The sequence below is a fragment of the Juglans microcarpa x Juglans regia genome, chromosome 3D (assembly GCF_004785595.1).
Source record: "Juglans microcarpa x Juglans regia isolate MS1-56 chromosome 3D, Jm3101_v1.0, whole genome shotgun sequence".
Classification (NCBI taxonomy): Eukaryota; Viridiplantae; Streptophyta; class Magnoliopsida; order Fagales; family Juglandaceae; genus Juglans; species Juglans microcarpa x Juglans regia.
The window spans coordinates 2,408,573-2,429,651 of NC_054598.1; the positions used below are offsets into that span (position 1 = coordinate 2,408,573).

Here is a 21,079-nt window from a genome sequence, read left to right on the forward strand (position 1 = left end):
CATCATTTTATGACATGATATTAAATAATTAAAAATTATTTTTTATATTTTATTTATAAATTTATCTTTTAATACCACGTTATGATGAAAATTAAAACATTACTCTTAACTTTTTTTACGTCTCAATGACGTCAACACATTTTTTTTCCCCTGCTAGATCTGATACTCCCACTCCCACACTTACCGTCACCGTAATTTCCTTGGCCACTGTGTATTCGTGGGCTGCGACGGTGAGAGGGGAGAGAGGCTAACTGCTCATAGTCCAATCCCAGTCAACACGTCGCTCTCTTATCTCTTTCCCCTTAGTGGCCCCTACCCCTTCTCCTGAATGTGAAAAGTCTGTCTGAGGTCCCCACCAAAACCCACACCCATGCATCACCCTCCACTCCTAATCCACCACCTGTCCCAGCATCCCCATCGTAGCACACATATACCGCGTAACACATTTTGTGCTCCACCCTTCCCCTTCAAAATATGATACTGAACTAAAAGGATCTCTCTCCCAAACTTCTCTCCCCCTCCCCCGCCCTTCCCTTTTCTATATCTAATCCAATCAAAGCTCTGCCCAGCTGCAACTATGGAGAATTATTCCTTTACCTCTTATCCGGATTCTGGTGACTCCTCTCCCCGCTCTCGAGAGATAGACTTTGAGAACCCTCCACCCTGGGACGACCAGCAGTCTCAAAACAATTACAAGGTCAAATTCATGTGCAGTTATGGGGGCAAGATCCACCCTCGCCCCCATGACAACCAGCTCTCTTATCTCGGCGGCGAGACCAAGATCCTCGCCGTCGACCGCAACGTCAAGTTCGAGCCCATGATCTCCAAGCTCTCATCTCTCTCCGGCGACCCCGACGTTTCCTTCAAGTACCAGCTCCCCGGCGAGGATCTCGATGCCTTGATCTCCGTCACCAACGACGACGACCTTGACCACATGATGCACGAGTACGATCGTCTTTACCGTGCCTCCGCGAAGCCCGCCAGGATGAGGTTGTTTCTCTTCTCCTCTCCCTCGGCCAATCAGTCTGCTTCTTCCAGTTTCGGATCCGATGGGGCCAGGTCTGACCGCGAAAGGTTCATGGATGCTCTGAACTCGGGCCCTAACGACGCCCCGAAAGCTCCGGCGCGAAACGACGTTGACTATCTGTTCGGGTTGGACAAAGGGACCCCACCCCCACAAGCCGCAGTGAAGCTCCAAGATTCCTTGCCCGAACCCGTCGCCCCACCGCCTCCTGAGTTTTCTACCCGTATGGCTCATGGGGACCGCGTTACCGGATCAGATCCAGTCGTAAACCCGATCGAGATGCAGAGGCAATTGCAGGAATTGCAGAGGCTGCATATTGGAGAGCATGAACCGGGTATGATGTATTCCAGAAAGAGCGATGAAAATCAAGTCGGAAACTACTCCGGAGATTACTATGTCCCCAAGGTGCCGGAAAAGACTCCTCCGGCCAACGTACCTCATGCCACGGCATTTTGGCAGGAAAAACAATTCGCCGGAGGGGGTTTCCCGGCAAGTGCACAGGACCAACCGATGTACATGATGCCAGCTCCGGGTACAGTCTACCATGCAGCACCACAGATGGTTCGAGCCATGGGCATTCAAAACACTCAAGGCTACTACACCATGCAGCGAGTCTCGCCGGATGTATATCGAGACCAGCCGCAGCAGCAGGTTTACAATGTGGTCGCACCGCCACCATCGCAGCAACCACCGATGTCGAATCCCCCGTCGGTTCTACCGCCACAGCAGGCGAAGATGTCAGCGTACACGGAGGGGTTCGGGATGGTACGGCCGGGTGGCGGAGGAGTGGGGATGATGGATACGGTTTCGTACGCCCCCGTGACATACGATGGCGGGATGGGGAGACAGGTGTACTATACACCGGCGACGGCGACTTATCACGGCGGCGTTGGTGCGACTGTTACTGCCGATATGAGGGCCGCTGGGTCGGGTCAGGAGGGTAAGGTGGTGAACAAGGTTTCACAAGCTTCTGTTTGATAATCATAATTCAGTTGCATAGACACTCTATAATATAATAACTACAATACTGAATATTTCATGTTAATTATGTGGTTAATTGTCGTGATGATTATATATATCTATATATATATATATGTATGGATTAGGAAGTTTTGCTTTGGTTGTGTATAAACTTATGGACATGGAAATGATTTTGTGATCAGATTATTTTGTTTTTTAGTTCAGAAAACTGGGTTTTGAATGTTTGAAATCACAGAGAAAAGAAACAAAGACGTAAACATCAGAAGTTTGGTGTTTTGTGGGAATTGAGTAGTATGCTTGTTCATCCACTACAGTCTGTGGGTTGACAAGTGTAGAGGATTAGTTAGCTATTATGATTGTTTTCGTCCAAATGGGGGCACTCAAAAGTTGAAAAAACGAAAGAGACAATCATTAACAGCTGGAATTTATAGAGACAGGTGTGCACAATACAATATTGGGGGGAATCAATTACCAGTAATGATCTCACTACCTATAGCTATTTCTTTTCTTTGAATTCAAGTCACAAGGAGATGGGTCTCTTTCGAGTGTTTATCTTCCTGGCAGCAGCTGCGCACCATAAGCTCCACTATAAGTACAGGAACAGGAGGTGTCACTGTTTTTGTGACATAATAATTTTTTAAGGTGGCGTGGCAGGCACCAATTATGCAGAAACTATTTTAGGTTTGGCCTGACAATTTGACCCCCCAAACTTAAGTTAGTTTATACAATTATTAGGTGGGTGTATATTATTCTTATTTTTGGGTCGATATGGGTCTAGGTTTCAATGCCATTCATTGGGTGCGCAGTAAGTACTCAAATGCACACTACATCAATTGCTCGTTGACGCAGAGCATTAGGTCATGTTTGGAAAATGAGACGAGAGAACAATTCTTCTCATCTCAAAATATTTCATCCTTTTATTTTCAAGCATAAATCAATTTTTAATTTTTAATTTTTTTATCTAATCGTTACTTAATTATCAAACTTTTCCGAACCTCATTTGGAACATTTGACAAATTCTCCTTTCAATCAAAATTCATTTCCATTCTTCAATAAGATATCTTTGTTTTATATATATATATTGGGAGAAGGGGGGGTCAAATCCATGATCTCCATGTTGAAGATGTGGGTGTTGTGTCATCGTGCCACAGACCGTTGGCACTTCAATAAGGTATCTTAGGAGTAGTATTTGGTAGTCAATGTAGAGTAATGTCATTCATATTTTTTTAAACAATAATCTCAACGTGATCAAATGATTGACAATCTCTAATAACTTAATACTATTAATTTAGCGATAATGTAATATCATTCCAAATAGAATAAAGATGGCTAAAAGGATAATAGATGAAAGTTTTGTTTAAGGTATTAGTTATGAAAATCATTCTTAATTTTGAGAAAGTTTTCCATTCCAGGCAAACATCCCGTGGCTGAATAATCATGCATAATATAATTACCGTTCTTGATTTCCTACAGAAGTAAGGATTAGGCTATGCATGGATTATCTCAACTCATCTCATCATTATAATTTTTTTAAATTTTTTTATAAAATATAATAAATAATTTAATTTTTTCAAATCTCAAAATAGTAATAATATTAAAAAATAATATTTTATTTAACTTTTAACTTTTATCTCAATTTTTCTCATCTCATGTTATCTCAACTCTCAATCCAAACCAAAGGCTGGTGCTCGTTTGTTTTCAGAGATGAGATGAGAATAAAGTTAAAAAGTTGAATAAAATATTATTAGAATATATTTTTTAATATTATTTTTGTTTTGAGATTTGAAAAAGTTGAATTGTTTATTTTATTTTGTGTGGGGATTTGAGAAAGTTGTAATGATGAAGTGAGATGAGATGAGATGAGATGTTTTCTGAAAACAAACAAGGCCTTAAAGTAAAGCACAAAATTTTGAAAACCTCATGTCTCATTATTATGATTTTTTTAAAATTTCGGTACAAAATAAAATAAATAAGTTAACATTTTTAAATTAAAAAATAAAAATAAAATATATATTTTAATAATATTTTATTTAAATTTTTAATTATCTTTAAAAACAAACGGGGTCGAATTAAAAAAAACAGAATTCTTCAATCAATTATTGAACACATTGGATAAAATGAGAAAGTAGTTCTGACAAAAATGGCCAATCTCACAATAAAGTGACAGGTGTAAGGAGATTTTTGAAGGGGAAACTGATGTGAAAGATGGGCAAGAACGGAGTGCAGAATACATAGATGTTTTTGAATTTCTTTTGTCAGGTAGTTTTCACAAGCGTCATACTTTTTGTATGTATGCAAAGATGCCATGCGATGTAGTGTATATGATGGGAACATTAAAGAGGATGAGATGACATTAATCAATTTAGTTAAAAGAAGTTAATAGCATTGGGTAACATTTAATTCCAAATATTTTCTAATGTAAGGAGACGGAGGCTACCGACAGTATTTCACACGAACACCCACAGCTCAGCCAATGTGCTCATGATAAGGTCTACATTTTGCCCTGCTTTCCCCCTTTCTGCCAAGAGATAGTTTCTAACATTTCTCAGTGGTTCACTCATACGTGGGACCCCCACCCAAATAGCCTCTTGGCCCACCTCAATAGCTAAAACTAGATATGCACCCACAATTTTTTATTTATTTATTTATTTTTTTTTTTTTTTTATATTTAAGATATGAAATATTCGATTCGGATATCACTCATGAGTGGAGATAATAATAATAATAATAATTTTGACTTTAAAAAAAAAATGAAGAGTGTTATGTATATAAAATAATTATATAAAAATAAATCTATAAAATAATTAGATTTTATGTAATTTGTTAGATTTATTTTATAATAAAAATAATTTTATAATCTAATATATTATATCAAGTTATGTCATTTTATAAATTTATTTTTGTATATTTTGTGTCTAAAGTATATATCAAAAAGAATTATTTGCCCAAATCTTACTTGATCAGCAAATGTGATTTATTAAAGAACAATATAATATTACTTTTATCGTATTCTTTATTCTCAACTACACTTAATTTTACAGTGCATTTTAATATTTTATTATTTACATCAATTGTTTCAATTAAAAAACCTATAAAAAATTATGAATTTTAAGTACATATTTGGGATTGTGGCAGAAAATATAACTTATAAATTTGGGGTTTATAGGATATAAATTTAAGTAATAAGTTATACCTTTAAAAAAAGTTACCATTAAAAAGATATTTACTATTTGATAAACATATGTTTAAAACACTTTAAAACATATTACATTTGTTTGGAAACGAATTAAAAAGTGTTTTATGAGATAGAAATGACATAAAAGATCATTAAAATTTTTTAAAATTATGATTATATCCTTAAAAGTTTAAAAAGTTGTAATTATCTAGAAATTATATGAGTATTTTCGCAGGTTGATAGTTTTTTTAAAATTATAACTACATTCTACATTATCTAAAAAAACACATTTGAACAATCTAATTTTTCTATTAATATTTTTTAAATCTATTTAATTACTTTTAAGACTCTAACGCAATCCCCCAACAAGCTTTAAGCGAGGCCCGCCCACATAGAAGCAAGAACGAAAACCACGTACATGACCCAAATGCCAACGGAAATGAAAACTACGAGAAGTTCACCGAATAGACCCTCAAAATCCCAAACTTGGGCCTCCTCCTCTTATTAAAATCCCAACATGGGTCGACCTGATGAACTTAAGCACTGGACCACCATAAATAATCGTCTTTTTGTGTTATTTTCTCAGACCCGCCGCCGGGGTGGACAGAGAAATGTAAAAGAAGTTGGGGTGTGAAAAGATGGTGTGAAATATCAAACCTTCCTTTCGGATTTGGGAGATAAAGCTAGTTCGTTTCACACATCTTTCCCACGAGTTTCGAGAATATAAGAAAATTTAGTCAGAATCAAGGCATATTATATACCCAACATGGTGAATAAGACTAAAAAGGAAAAAAAATAAAATAATTGAATTTACTTAAGAAATGATGAAAGCATAATTTAGAGAATCACTTAAGCGTACAGAAAACTAGATTCTTGCCCAAGGGCAGGAATCATTACAATTGTCCACTAATATTATATACATTTTTAGAATACGTAGACTTCACACAACTATTTTGAAAAAAGTAAATTTATTATTAAAAAATTATTATTTTTTTCATATAGGTCTCATATTTATTTAAAAAAAAAAAGAGACTGCACAGCGCTTACATACACGACGACTACAAATATAATTTCTCTTATCCACCTGCTAGCAACTGTTTATTGCCTTAAAAATGAGATCCTCCCACAACGGCTAATATTTAATTTGGTTCTGTAAACTTATCTCTGGGTGCATGCATGTCTATATTTAAACATATGTACTGTCATAGTTAAAGAAAATGTAAGATAAAACCCCTTTGATCTAATTCTAGCTAGTGACAGTTTATCCTCCTTAATTTCAGGGCTTTTGCCCATCATGAGCAAGAAATCTCCAAGGTAACACAAAGCAAAAGCACATACAATAGCTTTTTCTGAAACATACTCAAGCCATTTTGGTCACAAAAATACCTGTGTATGGGCAGTAGGGCTATACGCTTGCTTAATCAGTTGACTAATCTACTGGTTCCTTTTACCCTTTCACCAAGAAAGAGGTCAAGTTTGTGAAAAGCTTCGTCCTTTATAACCAATGTGAAGGCTAGAACGTGCATGGAGACATGCTGTATATAATATATATATATATATAATGTGAAAGGAATATATGCATAGAGGGGTTTCGGAAGTGGCTAGAACAAACACCAAGATCAAGTTGTCAGATCAGGAACAATTATCTACTAGGGCTGCTTGCAACCCAACTTTTTAATGTGAGCTTGACACCAAAAGCCTCAGACTCACATGGACCCCAGGCGTTCCGACATCAACCCCTCGCAATGAAACTTGGAAACAAATCAAAGTTGCAAATGAAAGGTATTCCCTTTGCAATATGTCCGCGTGATGACACACAGAGCATACTCCAAACTTGTAAGATGATTTTGTCAGTCTTGATCTATCTAGAACCCGCCTAGCTATTAAAGAATCTGGCATTGGTTATTTAACTTTGGGTTAATCTTTTAGAGGGCCTGGTGGGGATATAGCTGTCTCAGAATTAAGGCAGCCGAAAGAAATGTCATCATGGCTGCACAAGTTCATATTTCACTTTGAACTGTGCTTCTGGACTTTTCTTATTCCTTATACACCTTTATTCTCCAACTCCAAGCTTCACGTCCAAGTATATAATAAATGCCCACCACCTCAAATGCTACATAAATCTTGCCTTCCAACAAGCTCTAAGCATCTCTATTGTATTGGATTGTTGCTTTGCATTTCAGAGATGAATTATGACCCCAAATATGCCTATCCCTATCCTGCTCAAGGTACCTTCATCCTATTTTCTCTTGACGAGTTCCTCCCTGTAATCTTTCATATAGGAAATCTACTCTCATTCATCTTAAACTAGTTTGTTGAAAAGATGGAATATTTTATTGAAAAAGGCATGATTTGGCACAGGTGTTTATCAAGGACCTCCTGTGATGGCTCCTCCTCAGTATGCCCCGGCTCCAGCACCACCTCCAAGACAAACGGGTTTTCTTGAGGGATGGTATGTATTATAAACTAGTTTTGTATCTAATAATTGATTCTTAGTGTTTATCATACATATACATACATAAATACATACATACATACATATATATATATATATCTATATATATGGGATATTCCAGTCTTGACAGATTTGGTGTGATTATGCAGCCTTGCAGCTTTGTGTTGCTGTTGCCTCTTTGATGAGTGTTGCTGCGACCCCTCCATTATATTTATCCCCTAAAACTATGGCTGTACTTAATACACAGAAAACGAGGAGTTCTTTGTATTCCTTAAAGATGTAGTCGAATTATACATGTACACATTCCGGTCATCTTCAATATCCTTGTTGTTTTCCATCTGTTTTTTTTTTTTTTTGGGATCTTTCATTGTGATGGCACTTCTGCTACAAATGTTTCCAAGAGTACACTTGATAGGTGAACTAATCCAAGTCATTTTTAAATTTGTGGGAAGAAAAGGAAACAGAGGCAATAGCATAAATGATTTCAAGCAACTACTTTTTGTGCATCTATGCATGTGACAAAAGAGTAGGATATATTATGAGAAATAGTAGAGCTAATAATTTAAAGAAGCCTAATAATTTAATGAATAGATAGGGGGGATTGTTACCCTTTTCTTTTCTTCTCTTTTTCTTTTTTGCTTTTGTTTTTTGTGCATTTCGAAATGGTATGAGATGGCTTTTTCTAACCGTGAGAATGAACTAAAAACGAGAAACCGCAGCCCTCAACATACAAGTTGGTTTGAGATGAGAAATTGTTGAATAATAGTGAGATAGTTTATCAATAGTAATGAAATGATTTGATTAAGATATTTTATAAAATCTTGGAAAATGAAAAAAATTGAATAAAAATACTATAAATTTAAAATATTGTTAGAATATAATTTTTATTTTGAAATTTAAAAAAATTGAATTATTTTTTATATTTTTTTTGAAAATTTGAAAAAATTTTAATGATTAGATGAAAAAGTTAAAAATTTGAAATTGAAATTGAAAAGTATTTATATTTGATTGGTATTTAAATGTTAAGAAGAGATTAGATGGGTTGAGACTATCTATGAAACCAAACGGGCCTAAATCCCCCAATCCTCAACAAATTTAGTCCTGCAAGTCCATTTAGGTTGTATTTAGATGTAGAATTGAGTTGAGATGATGAAGTGAGTTTTGTAAAACTCACCTAAAATGAGTTTAGATGTGTTTTAATGTTAAGATGAATTTAGATGTGCTTATGTGAAGTTGAAAAATGTTGGAGTCTCGCGTGTAAAAAAGTCTTGAGTTAAAAAAAATTGTAAATTTTGTATAAAAATATCTTAAGTTGAGTGATATAAACGTTGTGTATTTAGATATTAAACTAAGTTTAAATAGTTAAATTTAAACTTGAGGTTAACTAATTCCATATTTCAAACGTAGCTTTTAATAAACATGAAACATCACATCAAACTCCGCCGACTATAAAAATTTCTCGAAGGAGATCTTCAGCCCAAGCTAAAGTGCTGATAATGAATGCCAGACGTGACAACCAGGTGGCTCTAGAAATGGTCCAAAAGGGCCCAAATGCATTATAGATAGACTTGTGTATGGTTTCGTGGGCCTCCAAAACATGCCACCGGTGGCTCTTGACACTCGAAAAAACAGCGACAAAGCCAACACTAATAATGGCCTTTTCTATTCAACAAAAGACCGTACCAATATTTTAAATATGGTACTGGTGATTATTTCGGTTATCAGTATGTTTCAAAATAGTTTATATATAAATAAATTATATATAAATATATATATAAATTATAAATAATTTAATCTAAATTGGAGGTAAAAAAAGGAACTTATAATTTGAAGAAATGAAAAAAAAAAAAAAGTAAAGAGCAAAATATAGGCTGGTATAGAGACCGGTACGAAACTATACTCTTTTCTTACCGCTATACCACAAAAACGAAATATTTCAGCTGTACCATTCAAAACCTAGGGCAGTACACAAGTTCTGGACGATAGAAAACTCAAAAGCTACATGTATGTGCATGTCTTTGCATATTTATTTTGACTAAATTCTAAATATTTTTTTATATTGTATAAAAACCTTCAAGGAGTTGGACGGGTTGGCTTTGTTTTTTGCTGTGTTTTTGTCCCAATGGCAAAATTACCTCCAGGTTACACGAATACATGGATTCAGCTCCCATTTGAGCTTTTTGAGATATTCCATGGGTAAAATGCAAAAATAAAAATTAAAAAGTAGATTGATTATTATAATAAGTGGACAAACAAATTTGTACATGACGCATGAGAATGACTATTTTGAAGATCTCTACTCCTTTGGGAAGAAAATAACAGAACAAGAAACAAAGAAGATCCTCGGATTACCACTGGTTTTTTATAATAGCAGAATATATCCTTGCATGAAAGCATTCAATTGAGGAAACAAGACAAACCCAAAAGGAAAACAAAACAGCCAGCTTGGTAATCGTACAAACAATCTTTGGAGAAAAAATTTAGCTGTACTGTTAAAAAAACATTTAAGAGTGGTTTGAATTCAAAGATGAGTTGAGATAGATTAAGATGGTTTATGAATAAGTTAAATTATTTATTATATTTTGTGTAGTAATTTGAAAAAATTATTTTGAGATTTGAAAAAGTTGAATTATTTATTATATTTGTGTGAAAATTTGAAAAGATTATAATAATAAGATGAGATAAGATGAGTTGAGTTGAAATGAATTGAAGTAAGTTTTAAATGCAAACGAGACCTTATACTTTCCAACAACCTTCGCCCGTGAGTTAGCACTTCTTTAGATAGAGAAATTATTTTATTTTATCATTATAATTTTTTTAAATTTTCATACAAAATATAATAAATAATTTAATTTTTTACAATTTTAAAATAATAATATTAAAAAATAATATTTTAATAATATTTTATTCAATTCATCTAAAATTATTTTACTGTTTAAACTTTCCTTAATTTGATCGGAAGACATTAATGTCTGACCAGTCCAAATCTAATTAGTTTGGCAATAAAATTTCTATTTTTTTTTTTTTTGGGTGCAGGAATAGTCTGAATTGGATCAACTTTCATTGAATATTTCCGTACTCCCAGCGTACATATCTCTTATTACTTGACATATGTCTTACACAAATTCACACGGTTTTGCACAAAGCCCCAATCAAAATCAAAATGGTGACGTACTCTGCAGTATTAAATTGGTTTTAATGTACCTTGCGAAGTGAAGAAGTTTTGGGCATCGGCTTCGAAAACCAAAGAAGGAAGAAAAGACTCCCCAAAATGAAAATGCCCATTCCACAGGTAACAGAGTTTTTCTTTAGGTCAACATCTCCTCACGAAACCCAGGCTGAGCTGCTGAGGCTGAATCCAACGACTACGCGAGAGGAAGAGCTAAAAAACCCCCAAATTGAAGGGGAAAAAAAAAATTAACGATCGAAGGGAGAAATGTGAGCGAGATTGTATCAGAAAAATTACCGGTTGTATCTACCGTGAAAAAGGCGGTCGATCGCGGTCGTAAGCCGTGAATTCTTTCATGAACGACATCATTGCAGAATGATATGCTTGTTTTTATTGAGATTAGTGTGATGGGAGAAGAAAAATGAAGAAAATAAGAACAGAGGGGGGAAAAAACAGGAACGAGGGGAACGTAAAAGGAGAAAGAAAAATATTATATATACACATCAATATAAATATATAAATAAATTCAGATTTCAACAGATGTCAGGTGCTGTCGTGTCGTTTGATTGATTTAACTTCACTGTATTTTCATTTCATCTCGTGTCAATAATATTCTTTTATCTTATAATTTTAACTTCTCTTTATATTTATTGATTTAATATGTTCTAAATAACCAGATTATAAAACTTATAATAAAAAAATCATTTATTTTATTTTATTTTATTCTCATTAATACAATTTTTTTTTAAGATTTGTTTTTTTTATTGACGCTAAAGATGAGGTAAGATATAGCACATAACTTATTTTAAGAAATTAAGCTATAATTTAATTAGTTTAATTATTGCTTATTTTAATAAGTTAAGTGATAGTTTAATTAATTTAATTATTACATGAAAAATAATGGTAATTTGAGAGATAAAAAGTATGATTTAAATACCATGACGTGAAATGTAAGTTATTTATGTGAAAAATGATCCAAATATAATTTTTTTTATAATGAGGACAACAGTGTAAAATAAAAAATTCAAATGAAAACTGTAATATATGTGATAAAATGATATTTTTACATTAATTAATGAGAAAATAGAATGTAAATTAATTATTTACCAGTTTCATTATTTTTAATAGTAGATTTAGTCTCATTTGAATACATAAATGATTTTATTTCATATTATTTAATTATTATAATTTTTTAAATTTTTTATATATAATATAATAAATTAATTAATAGTTTTAAATATTAAAATAAAAATATTAAAATATAATATTTTATTTAATTTTCAATTTTAAAAAACTTATCTCGTTATGCAATGCCTTTGAGGTTATTCTGACCAATCCATACACGGGTAACATGGTAAATAAGACGTTCCAAGAACGAGTCCATCTGTCCATGTACCATCCGCAGGGCCAAATGGAAGCTAGAACAGTAGGTCGTTGATTACCCCAGCAAGCACGTCTTCCGCATTTACGAAATGACCCTTACATTCAGGGAAGTGGACTCCACGCGCTTTCATTTTCTTAGCCACTTTTCAAGCTTCCCTTCTGGCTCACGCTACGACCATCCAGTTCGCTTCCTTCCACGTCAACGGCAGTGGGCCCGAAACCTTTCCCATTAAATGTCGAAATTTGTTAAATAATTAAATAAATAAAAACCCTACATGCAGTACAAATTCAATCCAAATGCAAATGTATCCCAGACTCAAACCCACCCCCCGCGAATAACCTTTCATAACCCGCCCCCAAATAATCCAAGACCTCCAAAAATCCGCCACGTGCACCAAACCTAACATCCTCGCCGTCCATGCCAGGTCACGCGGTCAGTTCTTCGGGCACCAAGAGAATCTCGATTCACCCTCGGATGAAAAATAAAATCCCCATCGGTGGCTCACAACCTGCCCGATACGTCCTCGGTCAGATCTCATCGCCTTTAAGAACCGGCCCTAGCCTCCTTTCCTTCCTCGCTCAGATTTAGGGTTCAAAATCCCCAAACCCTAACTTTCACGTTCTCTCTCTCTCTCTCTCCCCAATTATTTTTATTTTTAATATTTTTTGGGAATTTGGGAGGCCTTTCCTTCGGCGCGTGAGGTTTATTGATCTGCGCGTGAAGGTCACGCCCCACCCGATTCATGGTTTCCACCTCACCGATTTTGAAGATTTCGAATTCGGTACGTCCATGGCGTCCGCCGTCTTAGCCAGAACCACCAGCACCACGAACAACAGAGCAGGCGGAGGATTCATGGGCAAAGTCCCTTTCTCAAACCCTAACCCTAATTTCACCACCAAAAAACGGCAGCAACAGCAACAATCGCATCCAATTGGGGGTAAAATCATCGTTGAGGAATTCCCGGACGTGACGCAATCGGCCGCCTCCGACGATGCTTCGTCAATCAACCACCGAAGACACCCCTCCACCAGTACCGAATTTAACAACCTTCAATACGTGAGCTTCAACGTCGCTTCCTGTTCGAAGAAGCAGCTCGGCGACCTTAAGGCCCGTCTGGCTGCCGAGCTTGACCAGATTCGCCAACTCAAACACCGCCTCGAATCCCACTCAATACCCAATCACACCCATGCGCCGCCGCCTTCGAAGAAATCGAAAAAATTTTCGGGCAAGAAGCGTCCCTTGCCGGGCAATCCGAATCAGAAGAACCAGAGTCCGAGCCCGAATTTGATTTCGACAAATGCGAACAACGTGAACAAGAGCATGAACCTGATGTCCATGAAGGCGTGCAAGGATATACTGACGAAGCTGAGAAAGCACAAGAGCGGGTGGGTATTTAACGAGCCGGTGGATGTGGTGGGCATGGGGCTTCACGATTACAACGACATAATCAAACAACCCATGGATTTGGGGACCGTTAAGTCAAGGCTTGCTAGGAATCTCTACCGGTCTCCGTTGGATTTCGCCGCTGATGTGAGGCTGACCTTCACCAATGCCTTGACCTACAACCCCAAGGGCCACACCGTGCACGCCATGGCCGAGCAGTTACTGGCCAGATTCGAGGAGTTGTTTCGCCCCTTCAGCGAGAAAATCGATCGGATTGATGAAGAAGAGGGAGAAAAGGGGATCTTCGATGCGGAGGAAGAATTGCAAGCGAGCGATAATAATAATACTAATTCGTTGCTAATTGCGGAGAGATCGGACCGGATAGATATCGAAGATAAGGTTTCGGATCATTCTGAACCGTTGCAGAAGCTCCACGCGAGCTCATCGAATCGTCAGCTGGTGCAATCTCCGGTGAGAACGCCACCAGTGAAACCGCTGAAGCAGCCGAAGCCGAAGGCAAAGGATCCGAACAAGAGGGAGATGAGCCTGGAGGAGAAGCACAAGCTGGGGATCGGGTTGCAGAGTTTGCCTCCGGAGAAGATGGAACAAGTGGTGCAGATAATAAGGAAGAGAAACGGGCATTTGAAGCAGGATGGTGATGAGATAGAACTCGATATTGAGGCCGTGGACACCGAGACACTTTGGGAGCTCGACCGACTCGTCACCAATTGGAAGAAGATGGTTAGCAAGATCAAGCGCCAAGCTCTCATGGGAAACTACGCCAAAAACAATGGGGTAGAGAAATTCAACAAATTACAGAAATACGGGCATTTGTTTAATTTTGATCCAAAATTTTGGGCATTTTATACTAACTTCGCTTGCTTGTGTATGTGTAGGAGTTACCTGTGAACAGCGAGAAGATTGAAGCTGTGGCTAGTGAGGCGAAGAGACCGAAGAAAGGAGGGGAGGTAGGGGAGGAAGATGTGGACATCGGGGACGAGATGCCGATGAGTAATTTCCCGCCGGTGGAGATCGAGAAAGATGTTGGGGGACACGGGAGTAGTAGTAGTTCTAGCAGCTCCAGCAGTTCAGACAGTGATTCCTCATCAAGTGGTATAACCCATTGTTTCATTTCTTCTTGGTGGGTTTGAGAAATTTTTGTTTGCAGAAATGATTGACAGTGAGGGTTGAATGCAGATTCAGATTCAGGGAGTTCTTCTGGAGTGATTCGGATGCCGATAATGCGCAGTCATGAGGTTGCATTGAATTAATTGAAATGGCCTCCCAAGAGTGGAATCAAGTGGAGAGTTGGATCAGAAATGCATTCTTTGAATGCTTTCCCATTTTTGGGAAATTTTTGTTTTGTTGGACAAGGTATAAAGCTTGTGCTATAATTGAAATTTCGTTTGTACTTTTTGGTATGAGCTGAATTACGAAGAAGCTCTTTTGTTACAGGGGATTGGTGTTGAACTCGGTGAAGTGTGATATTCTGTTTCAAGCTTTGGAGAGATTGATGGAACTGGAAGTCTGTGAGTGGGCATTTTGGCTGTGGCATGAGGAATATGTGAAGGAACCCTTGAGTTGTGGGCCAAAAAAAAAAAAAGAAAGGAAGTTGTAGGTCAGATGGTAGATAACGTCAGTGAGTGAAAAAAAATGGTTAGGGATTAGAAGAAGAGAGAGAGAGAGAGAGAGAGAGATACCATTGTACACATTACCCGCATTAATACATGATTTTTCTCAGAAGCTTTTGTGGTTGAATTTATATCCCATCTTCTTCTTGGGTTTGGTTCTCTTAAGCAGCATAGCACCAGAGAGAGAGAGAGAGAGAGAGAGAGAGAGAGTTCCAGAAGGCCATTCCCGGCTTTGTAGCCAAGAGATTCCAAAGTGACCATCCTATCTCGTGAATCATTCTAGTGGTCCGTTGATGCCCAAAGACTTTTGAGGGGGAAGAAACTCTCTGATGACATGTTGGTGCACAAGATTCAACGAGGGAAGAAATATATTGAAATCTTCAATAACTATAAAGTTTAATCAAATATAAATAATAAGAAGGTCCGCATATCAGGTGTCGAGAGTCTCAGTCCATCCATGTGCTTCTTCATGGTGTGGGGAGAAATTTGCTCAAAAACTGTTGGGAACAACGTGGGTCGGTAGGGGCTGGTGATGGAGTACCCTTTTTATATTTTTCCCAAGAGTGTGTCCTATCCTTGGACCTAACTACGTATATAACCGAAAAGAAATGAAAGTTCGTGTGACCTCAGAAAAGCATCCCTTTGAAAGAGAACATCTTCTAGGTATTTTGGCATATTTTGTACAATCTTTGATGGGGATGGGATGTAACTTTCCACGGGAGTTTCTCGCGGCATCCTCTCTCTCTCTCTCTCTCTCTCTCTCTCTCTCCCCCCTATATATATATATATATATATAATATATATAGGAGGCTTCAGCTTGAAGCAAGTGGGAATTCTTCTATTCTACTCGCTGCTCCCATTCTGTTTATTGGGTGGGTGAGACTCTGAGATGTGGAGGCGTTGTAAAAATTTCCTACAGTAATTACTAATTAGTCAGTCATGGTTTCACAAATAAAAACACAAATCAAATTTGCCAACCTATACCCGCTAAGAATTCATCAAATCCATTAGCTTTTAAAGCTGCCTGCCCAACCATGTTGCTAGGCAAAGTCCCGACGATTCTCAAGCCATATTCAACGTCCTCCACCAGTCTTGAAAAATTGTTCCAATGGTATTCCAATGGTACTACCATAATATGCCTACGCCCCCCCATTAACCGTTCAAATTTTAAGCTATTATCAAATAATATCAGGCTAAAGACATGCATCACTACGTAGCCCTCGATTTGAGTAAAATCTGGACTGAGATGAAAATGTATTGAATCATTAAGCTTGGGAGAGGTTTTTTGGGTTTTGATGACCCGGGACTCCCAAGCAAAATCTCTCTCAAACTATCAAGCGACAACCTGGAAGAACACTGCTGTGAAAACTTCGTCGACAACTCATTAAAAGAGCATAGACTTGCGCTGCTATAAAGAGAGACTTTCCTAATACAATCAATTTATCAAACCAAAAAGAAAGTATCACATACAACAATCTCAACACTCACTTCTTGACCTCTTCATATTCTGCCTCGGAAGCCTGGTCGCCACCCTGAGAACCACCTCCTGAGGAAGAACCACCATCAGACCCACCTTGCATGTGCTGTCCTATCTTTGACACGGCTTTGTTTGCAGCATCAATCTTTGACTTAATTTCCTCAACGTTGTCCCCAGCTGTTGCCTTTCTTAAATCTGCAATTGCATCCTCAATCTCTTTTGCAACCTCACCAGGAATTTTGTCCTTGTACTCACTCAAGCTTTTCTCAATGCTGTAAATGGTAGTGTCTGCACTATTTCTGATATCAATCAATGCTTTTCTTTCTTGATCCCTCTGAGCATGCAACTCCGCTTCCTTAACCATCTTTTCAATTTCGTCTTCTGAGAGCCCTCCTGACGAACGGATGGTAATCTGTTGTTCCTTCCCAGTGGTCTTGTCCTTGGCAGAAACAGTCACAATGCCATTGGCATCAATGTCAAATGTGACTTCAATCTGAGGCATGCCTCTGGGAGCAGGTGGAATGCCCATAAGCTCAAACTCTCCGAGAAGCTTGTTGTCAGAGGCCATCTCACGCTCACCTTGCAATACCTTGATGCCCACCTGAGTTTGGTTGTCAGCTGCCGTGGAAAAGACCTGCAATAATGTAAGTTGTATTCAGGAACTTAGCATCCTCCATAACACGAAATTATAAAATGTAAAAGTGCCATTAAAGACGATCTCCAACATTAAAAGGTTGAGTCATATTGAAGGCCAGCCAAAACTGAAAGCTTATCTTAACCAAGCCAACCAGGCTTACACAAACGGATTCCATATGGGGTCTCTAGAACAGGAGTAACTTGGAAATTTTTTGTAACAAACTGATATCTTTTCTTCCACCACAAAATCATTTGGGAACGCTGAGAACATGAAGGATGTTCTAAAATGGGGTAATCTTATTAGGCAGCACTACAAGTCTTAAAGGAGAAAGCACATATAATCCCACTAAAACATCCTATTTAATTTCATGAACTTTTTTTTATAAGTATCTAATTTCACAAACTTCCTTGTCTCAAAAAAGAAATTTTTCCCTTAATGCACTAAACACATGCTTCCTAACACAATCAATTTATCAAACCAATCCTCCAGTGTGCAACAGTCTTGGTCACGTTAAAAAATATTTGAACATAAAAATAGTAAACCAAGCCATATACTACTCTAATTTCAAGTAAATATTTGTTCACAAAAAATTATAAAAAAATCTGTAAACTGCTCTGTTTCATTTGTACCCATATGGATTTAGTAAAAAACTAACTAAATCACTGCATTTTGGCTTTGAGTCCATACCTGACTCTTCTTTGTTGGAATGGTTGTGTTCCTGCTGATAAGCCTGGTGAAGATACCACCCAATGTCTCAATACCAAGCGACAACGGAGTGACATCTAAGAGGAGCAATTCTTTGACATCACCACGTAGAATACCACCCTGGATAGCAGCTCCCAAAGCAACTGCCTCGTCAGGATTTACTCCTTTGCTTGGGGTCTTTTGGAAGATCTCTGCAACGACCTCTTGTACTTTGGGAACGCGTGTCATCCCTCCAACCAGAAGTACCTCATCTACTTCCTTGGAAGTTATTCCAGCATCCTTTAAACAGTTCTTACATGGGCCCCTAGTCCTCTCAATCAAGTGATTCACCAAGCTTTCAAATTTTGATCTGGTTAGTGTGATATTCAGATGTTTTGCACCAGATGCATCAGCTGTGATGAAGGGCAGGTTGATTTCAGTTTGGGTTGTGGACGACAGTTCTATCTTAGCTTTCTCAGCTGCTTCACGAAGCCTCTGAAGGGCAAGCTTGTCTTTGGAAAGATCAATCCCCTCAGTTCTCTTGAATTCACTCACCAAGTACTCCAACAGCGCATTGTCGAAATCCTCTCCTCCCAAGAATGTGTCTCCATTTGTTGCTTTCACCTTTACAAGAGAGAGGAGTTAGTGGGACTTGCCTAATCGACAAGAAAAAACTACTCCCAGCAGTTTTTTTTTTTTAAGGGGTTGTTGGGGGAGACTACCTCAAAAACACCATTAGAGATCTCTAAAATAGAAACATCAAATGTTCCACCTCCAAGATCAAAAACTGCTATGAGACCCTCCTTATTGTTCATTCCATAGGAAAGTGCAGCAGCAGTAGGCTCGTTGATAATTCTCTGCACATCAAGTCCTGCAATTCTGCCAGCATCCTTTGTTGCTTGTCTCTGAGCGTCATTGAAATAAGCTGGAACAGTGATCACAGCCTTTGTAACCGACTTTCCAAGATATGCCTCTGCCGTTTCTTTCATCTTAATCAGGATAAAAGCCCCAATTTGGCTTGGGGAATACTGTTGCCCATTGGCTTCAACCCATGCATCTCCATTTGGACCCCTGACTATCTTGTATGGAACCATCTTCATTTCTTTCTGTGTTATAGGATCATCAAATCGTCTGCCAATCAGACGCTTGGTTCCAAAAATGGTATTCGTGGGGTTAGTTACAGCCTGACGTTTTGCGGGAGTACCAACAAGTAGTTCTCCTTTCGGGGTGAAGGCAACCACTGATGGTGTTGTTCGAGATCCCTCCGCATTCTCAATAACTTTGGGATTCTACAGATTCTCTCGGAAATTTTAATGAGTCAGAGGTAAACTAAACTGAATAAGAAATAACACAAAACACAATACTTGATCAATAGATGGGATGGCATTTGGAGTCATTATGAGAACACTGTTTCATGCTATACCTTTCCCTCCATAACCGCAACACATGAGTTGGTCGTTCCCAAGTCGATGCCGACAACATCACTCGCAGCAGGCTTTGAACTGAATTGAAAAATGGAAAAATGTTACAGCAAGAAAAAAGTTGGAAAAAAATTCCAACAAACTCCCAAAAATAGCCGAAAATTCTTTATACCTGAATGCCCTGGTCAAACTTGCCCAATTGTAACCCAGCTTCGAGGGAGCCCACACTGGCTTCACATTGCTGGCTAACTGCGTGATCATTAGAAAGCACCACTAAGTTTATTTCTCACAGCGTACTTGGCTTTGCCTATTTTCAATAAAATTCTTATTTACTGATAAAAAAATGTTTATTTCTCAGCGTTACTTGTTAAAAAAAGGTTACTTCTCACCCATGATTTACCCCTATCTACCAAGCTGAACTTATACGTAACTTCAATATAACCTCATATAGCAGACAATATTTCCGTGAACACCTCTAGACAGTCATAAAACGTCTTACTTTCGATCGTTCACAAACAGAGGGAGTAACAAAAATACAAGTGGAAGTGTCCGTCATAGGCTCAAATAGCCCCTTCAAAAAATACTTCAGCATCAACATAAGATAAAGAAAAAATTCTGTTCCGGAAACCAGAGCTAAAACCCTAATGGAACTGAGCCCTATACATCCATCGGACTCGGTTCCAATCTCTTACAGAAATTTTTTTATATATATCGTTACACAAAACCTTCAGCGCAGATATAATGAATAAAACCGAGAAAAAGACCGCACAGAAACAGAATAACGGACTAGATTTTACGTTCAATAGGTAAAAACAAAGAGCAAAAAAATCAACTGAAACCAAATATTTCGCCTGAAAATTCCGCGGACTCATTCAATTTCTCTGAACCTTCGCAGGAGCTAAACAGAGCACAATCGTAAACAAAGAATAAACGACTAAAAACAAACGGTTCAATAAAACAAAGCAGACAGAAATCTCGCAGGAGGACGACGAAGAATAAGACGTACGGATCGAAAGGCCGAGAGAGGTGCGGAGGCGACATCACGGCGTCGTAGCGGGCGAAGCAAGACGGCGGTGGCGGCCATGGACGGATCGCCTTCGGAGGATCAGAACACAGCGAGAAGTGAAAGACAGAGAAACAAAGACAGTCGAGGAAAATGGAGGGTTTAGGGGGTTTGCGGTGGGGACTGGGGAGGAAAAGAGCTTGGCCTTTTTTTTTTTTTTTTTTTTTTTTTTCTGAGATTGTTCTGGCGAAAAGAGGTTGGTCGAAGCTTCTAGATCTCCTTACTGTACACCTCACCCCCAGGTGATTAATCAATTCACTACCAACCGTTCCATCGAGCTCAATAAGTTTTCCAAAATGCAGTCCATCATAGGCATTACCTTTTTTTTACTTCATCTCCTTTTTATTTTTAATTATATGCGTTATTTTAAATATTTTCATAAATTAATAAATTAAATAAAAATATCTGCTTATATATATATATATATATTTCATCTTAATTATTTATTTAAAGGAAGGACTTTCAACTATAGCACCAAGAACATTGCAATTTGTGTATCATTTGCATCAGCAAGGACAGATAGAAGAATCTTCAGTGAGAGAGTAGAGAGTCTCACAGATTCCTTGCAATTTAGGCAGTGTACGTACACATTTCA

The 21,079-nt window shown here is 37.7% G+C and overlaps 3 protein-coding genes, 1 long non-coding RNA gene and 1 pseudogene across 4 annotated transcripts; 3 read left to right on the top strand and 2 right to left on the bottom strand.

Annotated features, from left to right (window-relative positions):
* Positions 1-376: 376 nt before the first annotated feature.
* On the top strand, positions 377-2,186 carry LOC121255406. The gene has a single exon (XM_041155708.1). It carries the CDS (start codon positions 578-580, stop codon positions 2,000-2,002), a length of 1,425 nt encoding a protein of 474 aa, XP_041011642.1. The 5' UTR covers positions 377-577; the 3' UTR covers positions 2,003-2,186.
* Positions 2,187-7,243: 5,057 nt separating this feature from the next.
* Positions 7,244-7,958, top strand: LOC121255513 (cysteine-rich and transmembrane domain-containing protein WIH1-like). Its single transcript, XM_041155877.1, has 3 exons — positions 7,244-7,408; positions 7,542-7,632; positions 7,785-7,958. The coding sequence occupies exons 1-3, from the start codon at positions 7,291-7,293 to the stop codon at positions 7,855-7,857; spliced, it is 282 nt and encodes a 93-aa protein (XP_041011811.1). The 5' UTR covers positions 7,244-7,290; the 3' UTR covers positions 7,858-7,958.
* A 2,725-nt stretch (positions 7,959-10,683) lies between these two features.
* LOC121255528 lies at positions 10,684-11,437 on the bottom strand. The gene is made up of 2 exons (XR_005938786.1): positions 11,102-11,437; positions 10,684-11,000 (listed from the first exon to the last, which is right to left on the bottom strand). It is a non-coding gene; the product is annotated as an uncharacterized LOC121255528 (long non-coding RNA).
* Positions 11,438-12,751: 1,314 nt separating this feature from the next.
* On the top strand, positions 12,752-15,314 carry LOC121255393 (annotated as a pseudogene).
* A 1,125-nt stretch (positions 15,315-16,439) lies between these two features.
* LOC121255374 (heat shock 70 kDa protein, mitochondrial) lies at positions 16,440-20,651 on the bottom strand. The gene is made up of 6 exons (XM_041155665.1): positions 20,428-20,651; positions 19,594-19,670; positions 19,424-19,502; positions 18,723-19,289; positions 18,004-18,624; positions 16,440-17,313 (listed from the first exon to the last, which is right to left on the bottom strand). Exons 1-6 carry the CDS (start codon positions 20,503-20,505, stop codon positions 16,687-16,689), a joined length of 2,049 nt encoding a protein of 682 aa, XP_041011599.1. The 5' UTR covers positions 20,506-20,651; the 3' UTR covers positions 16,440-16,686.
* Positions 20,652-21,079: the final 428 nt, after the last annotated feature.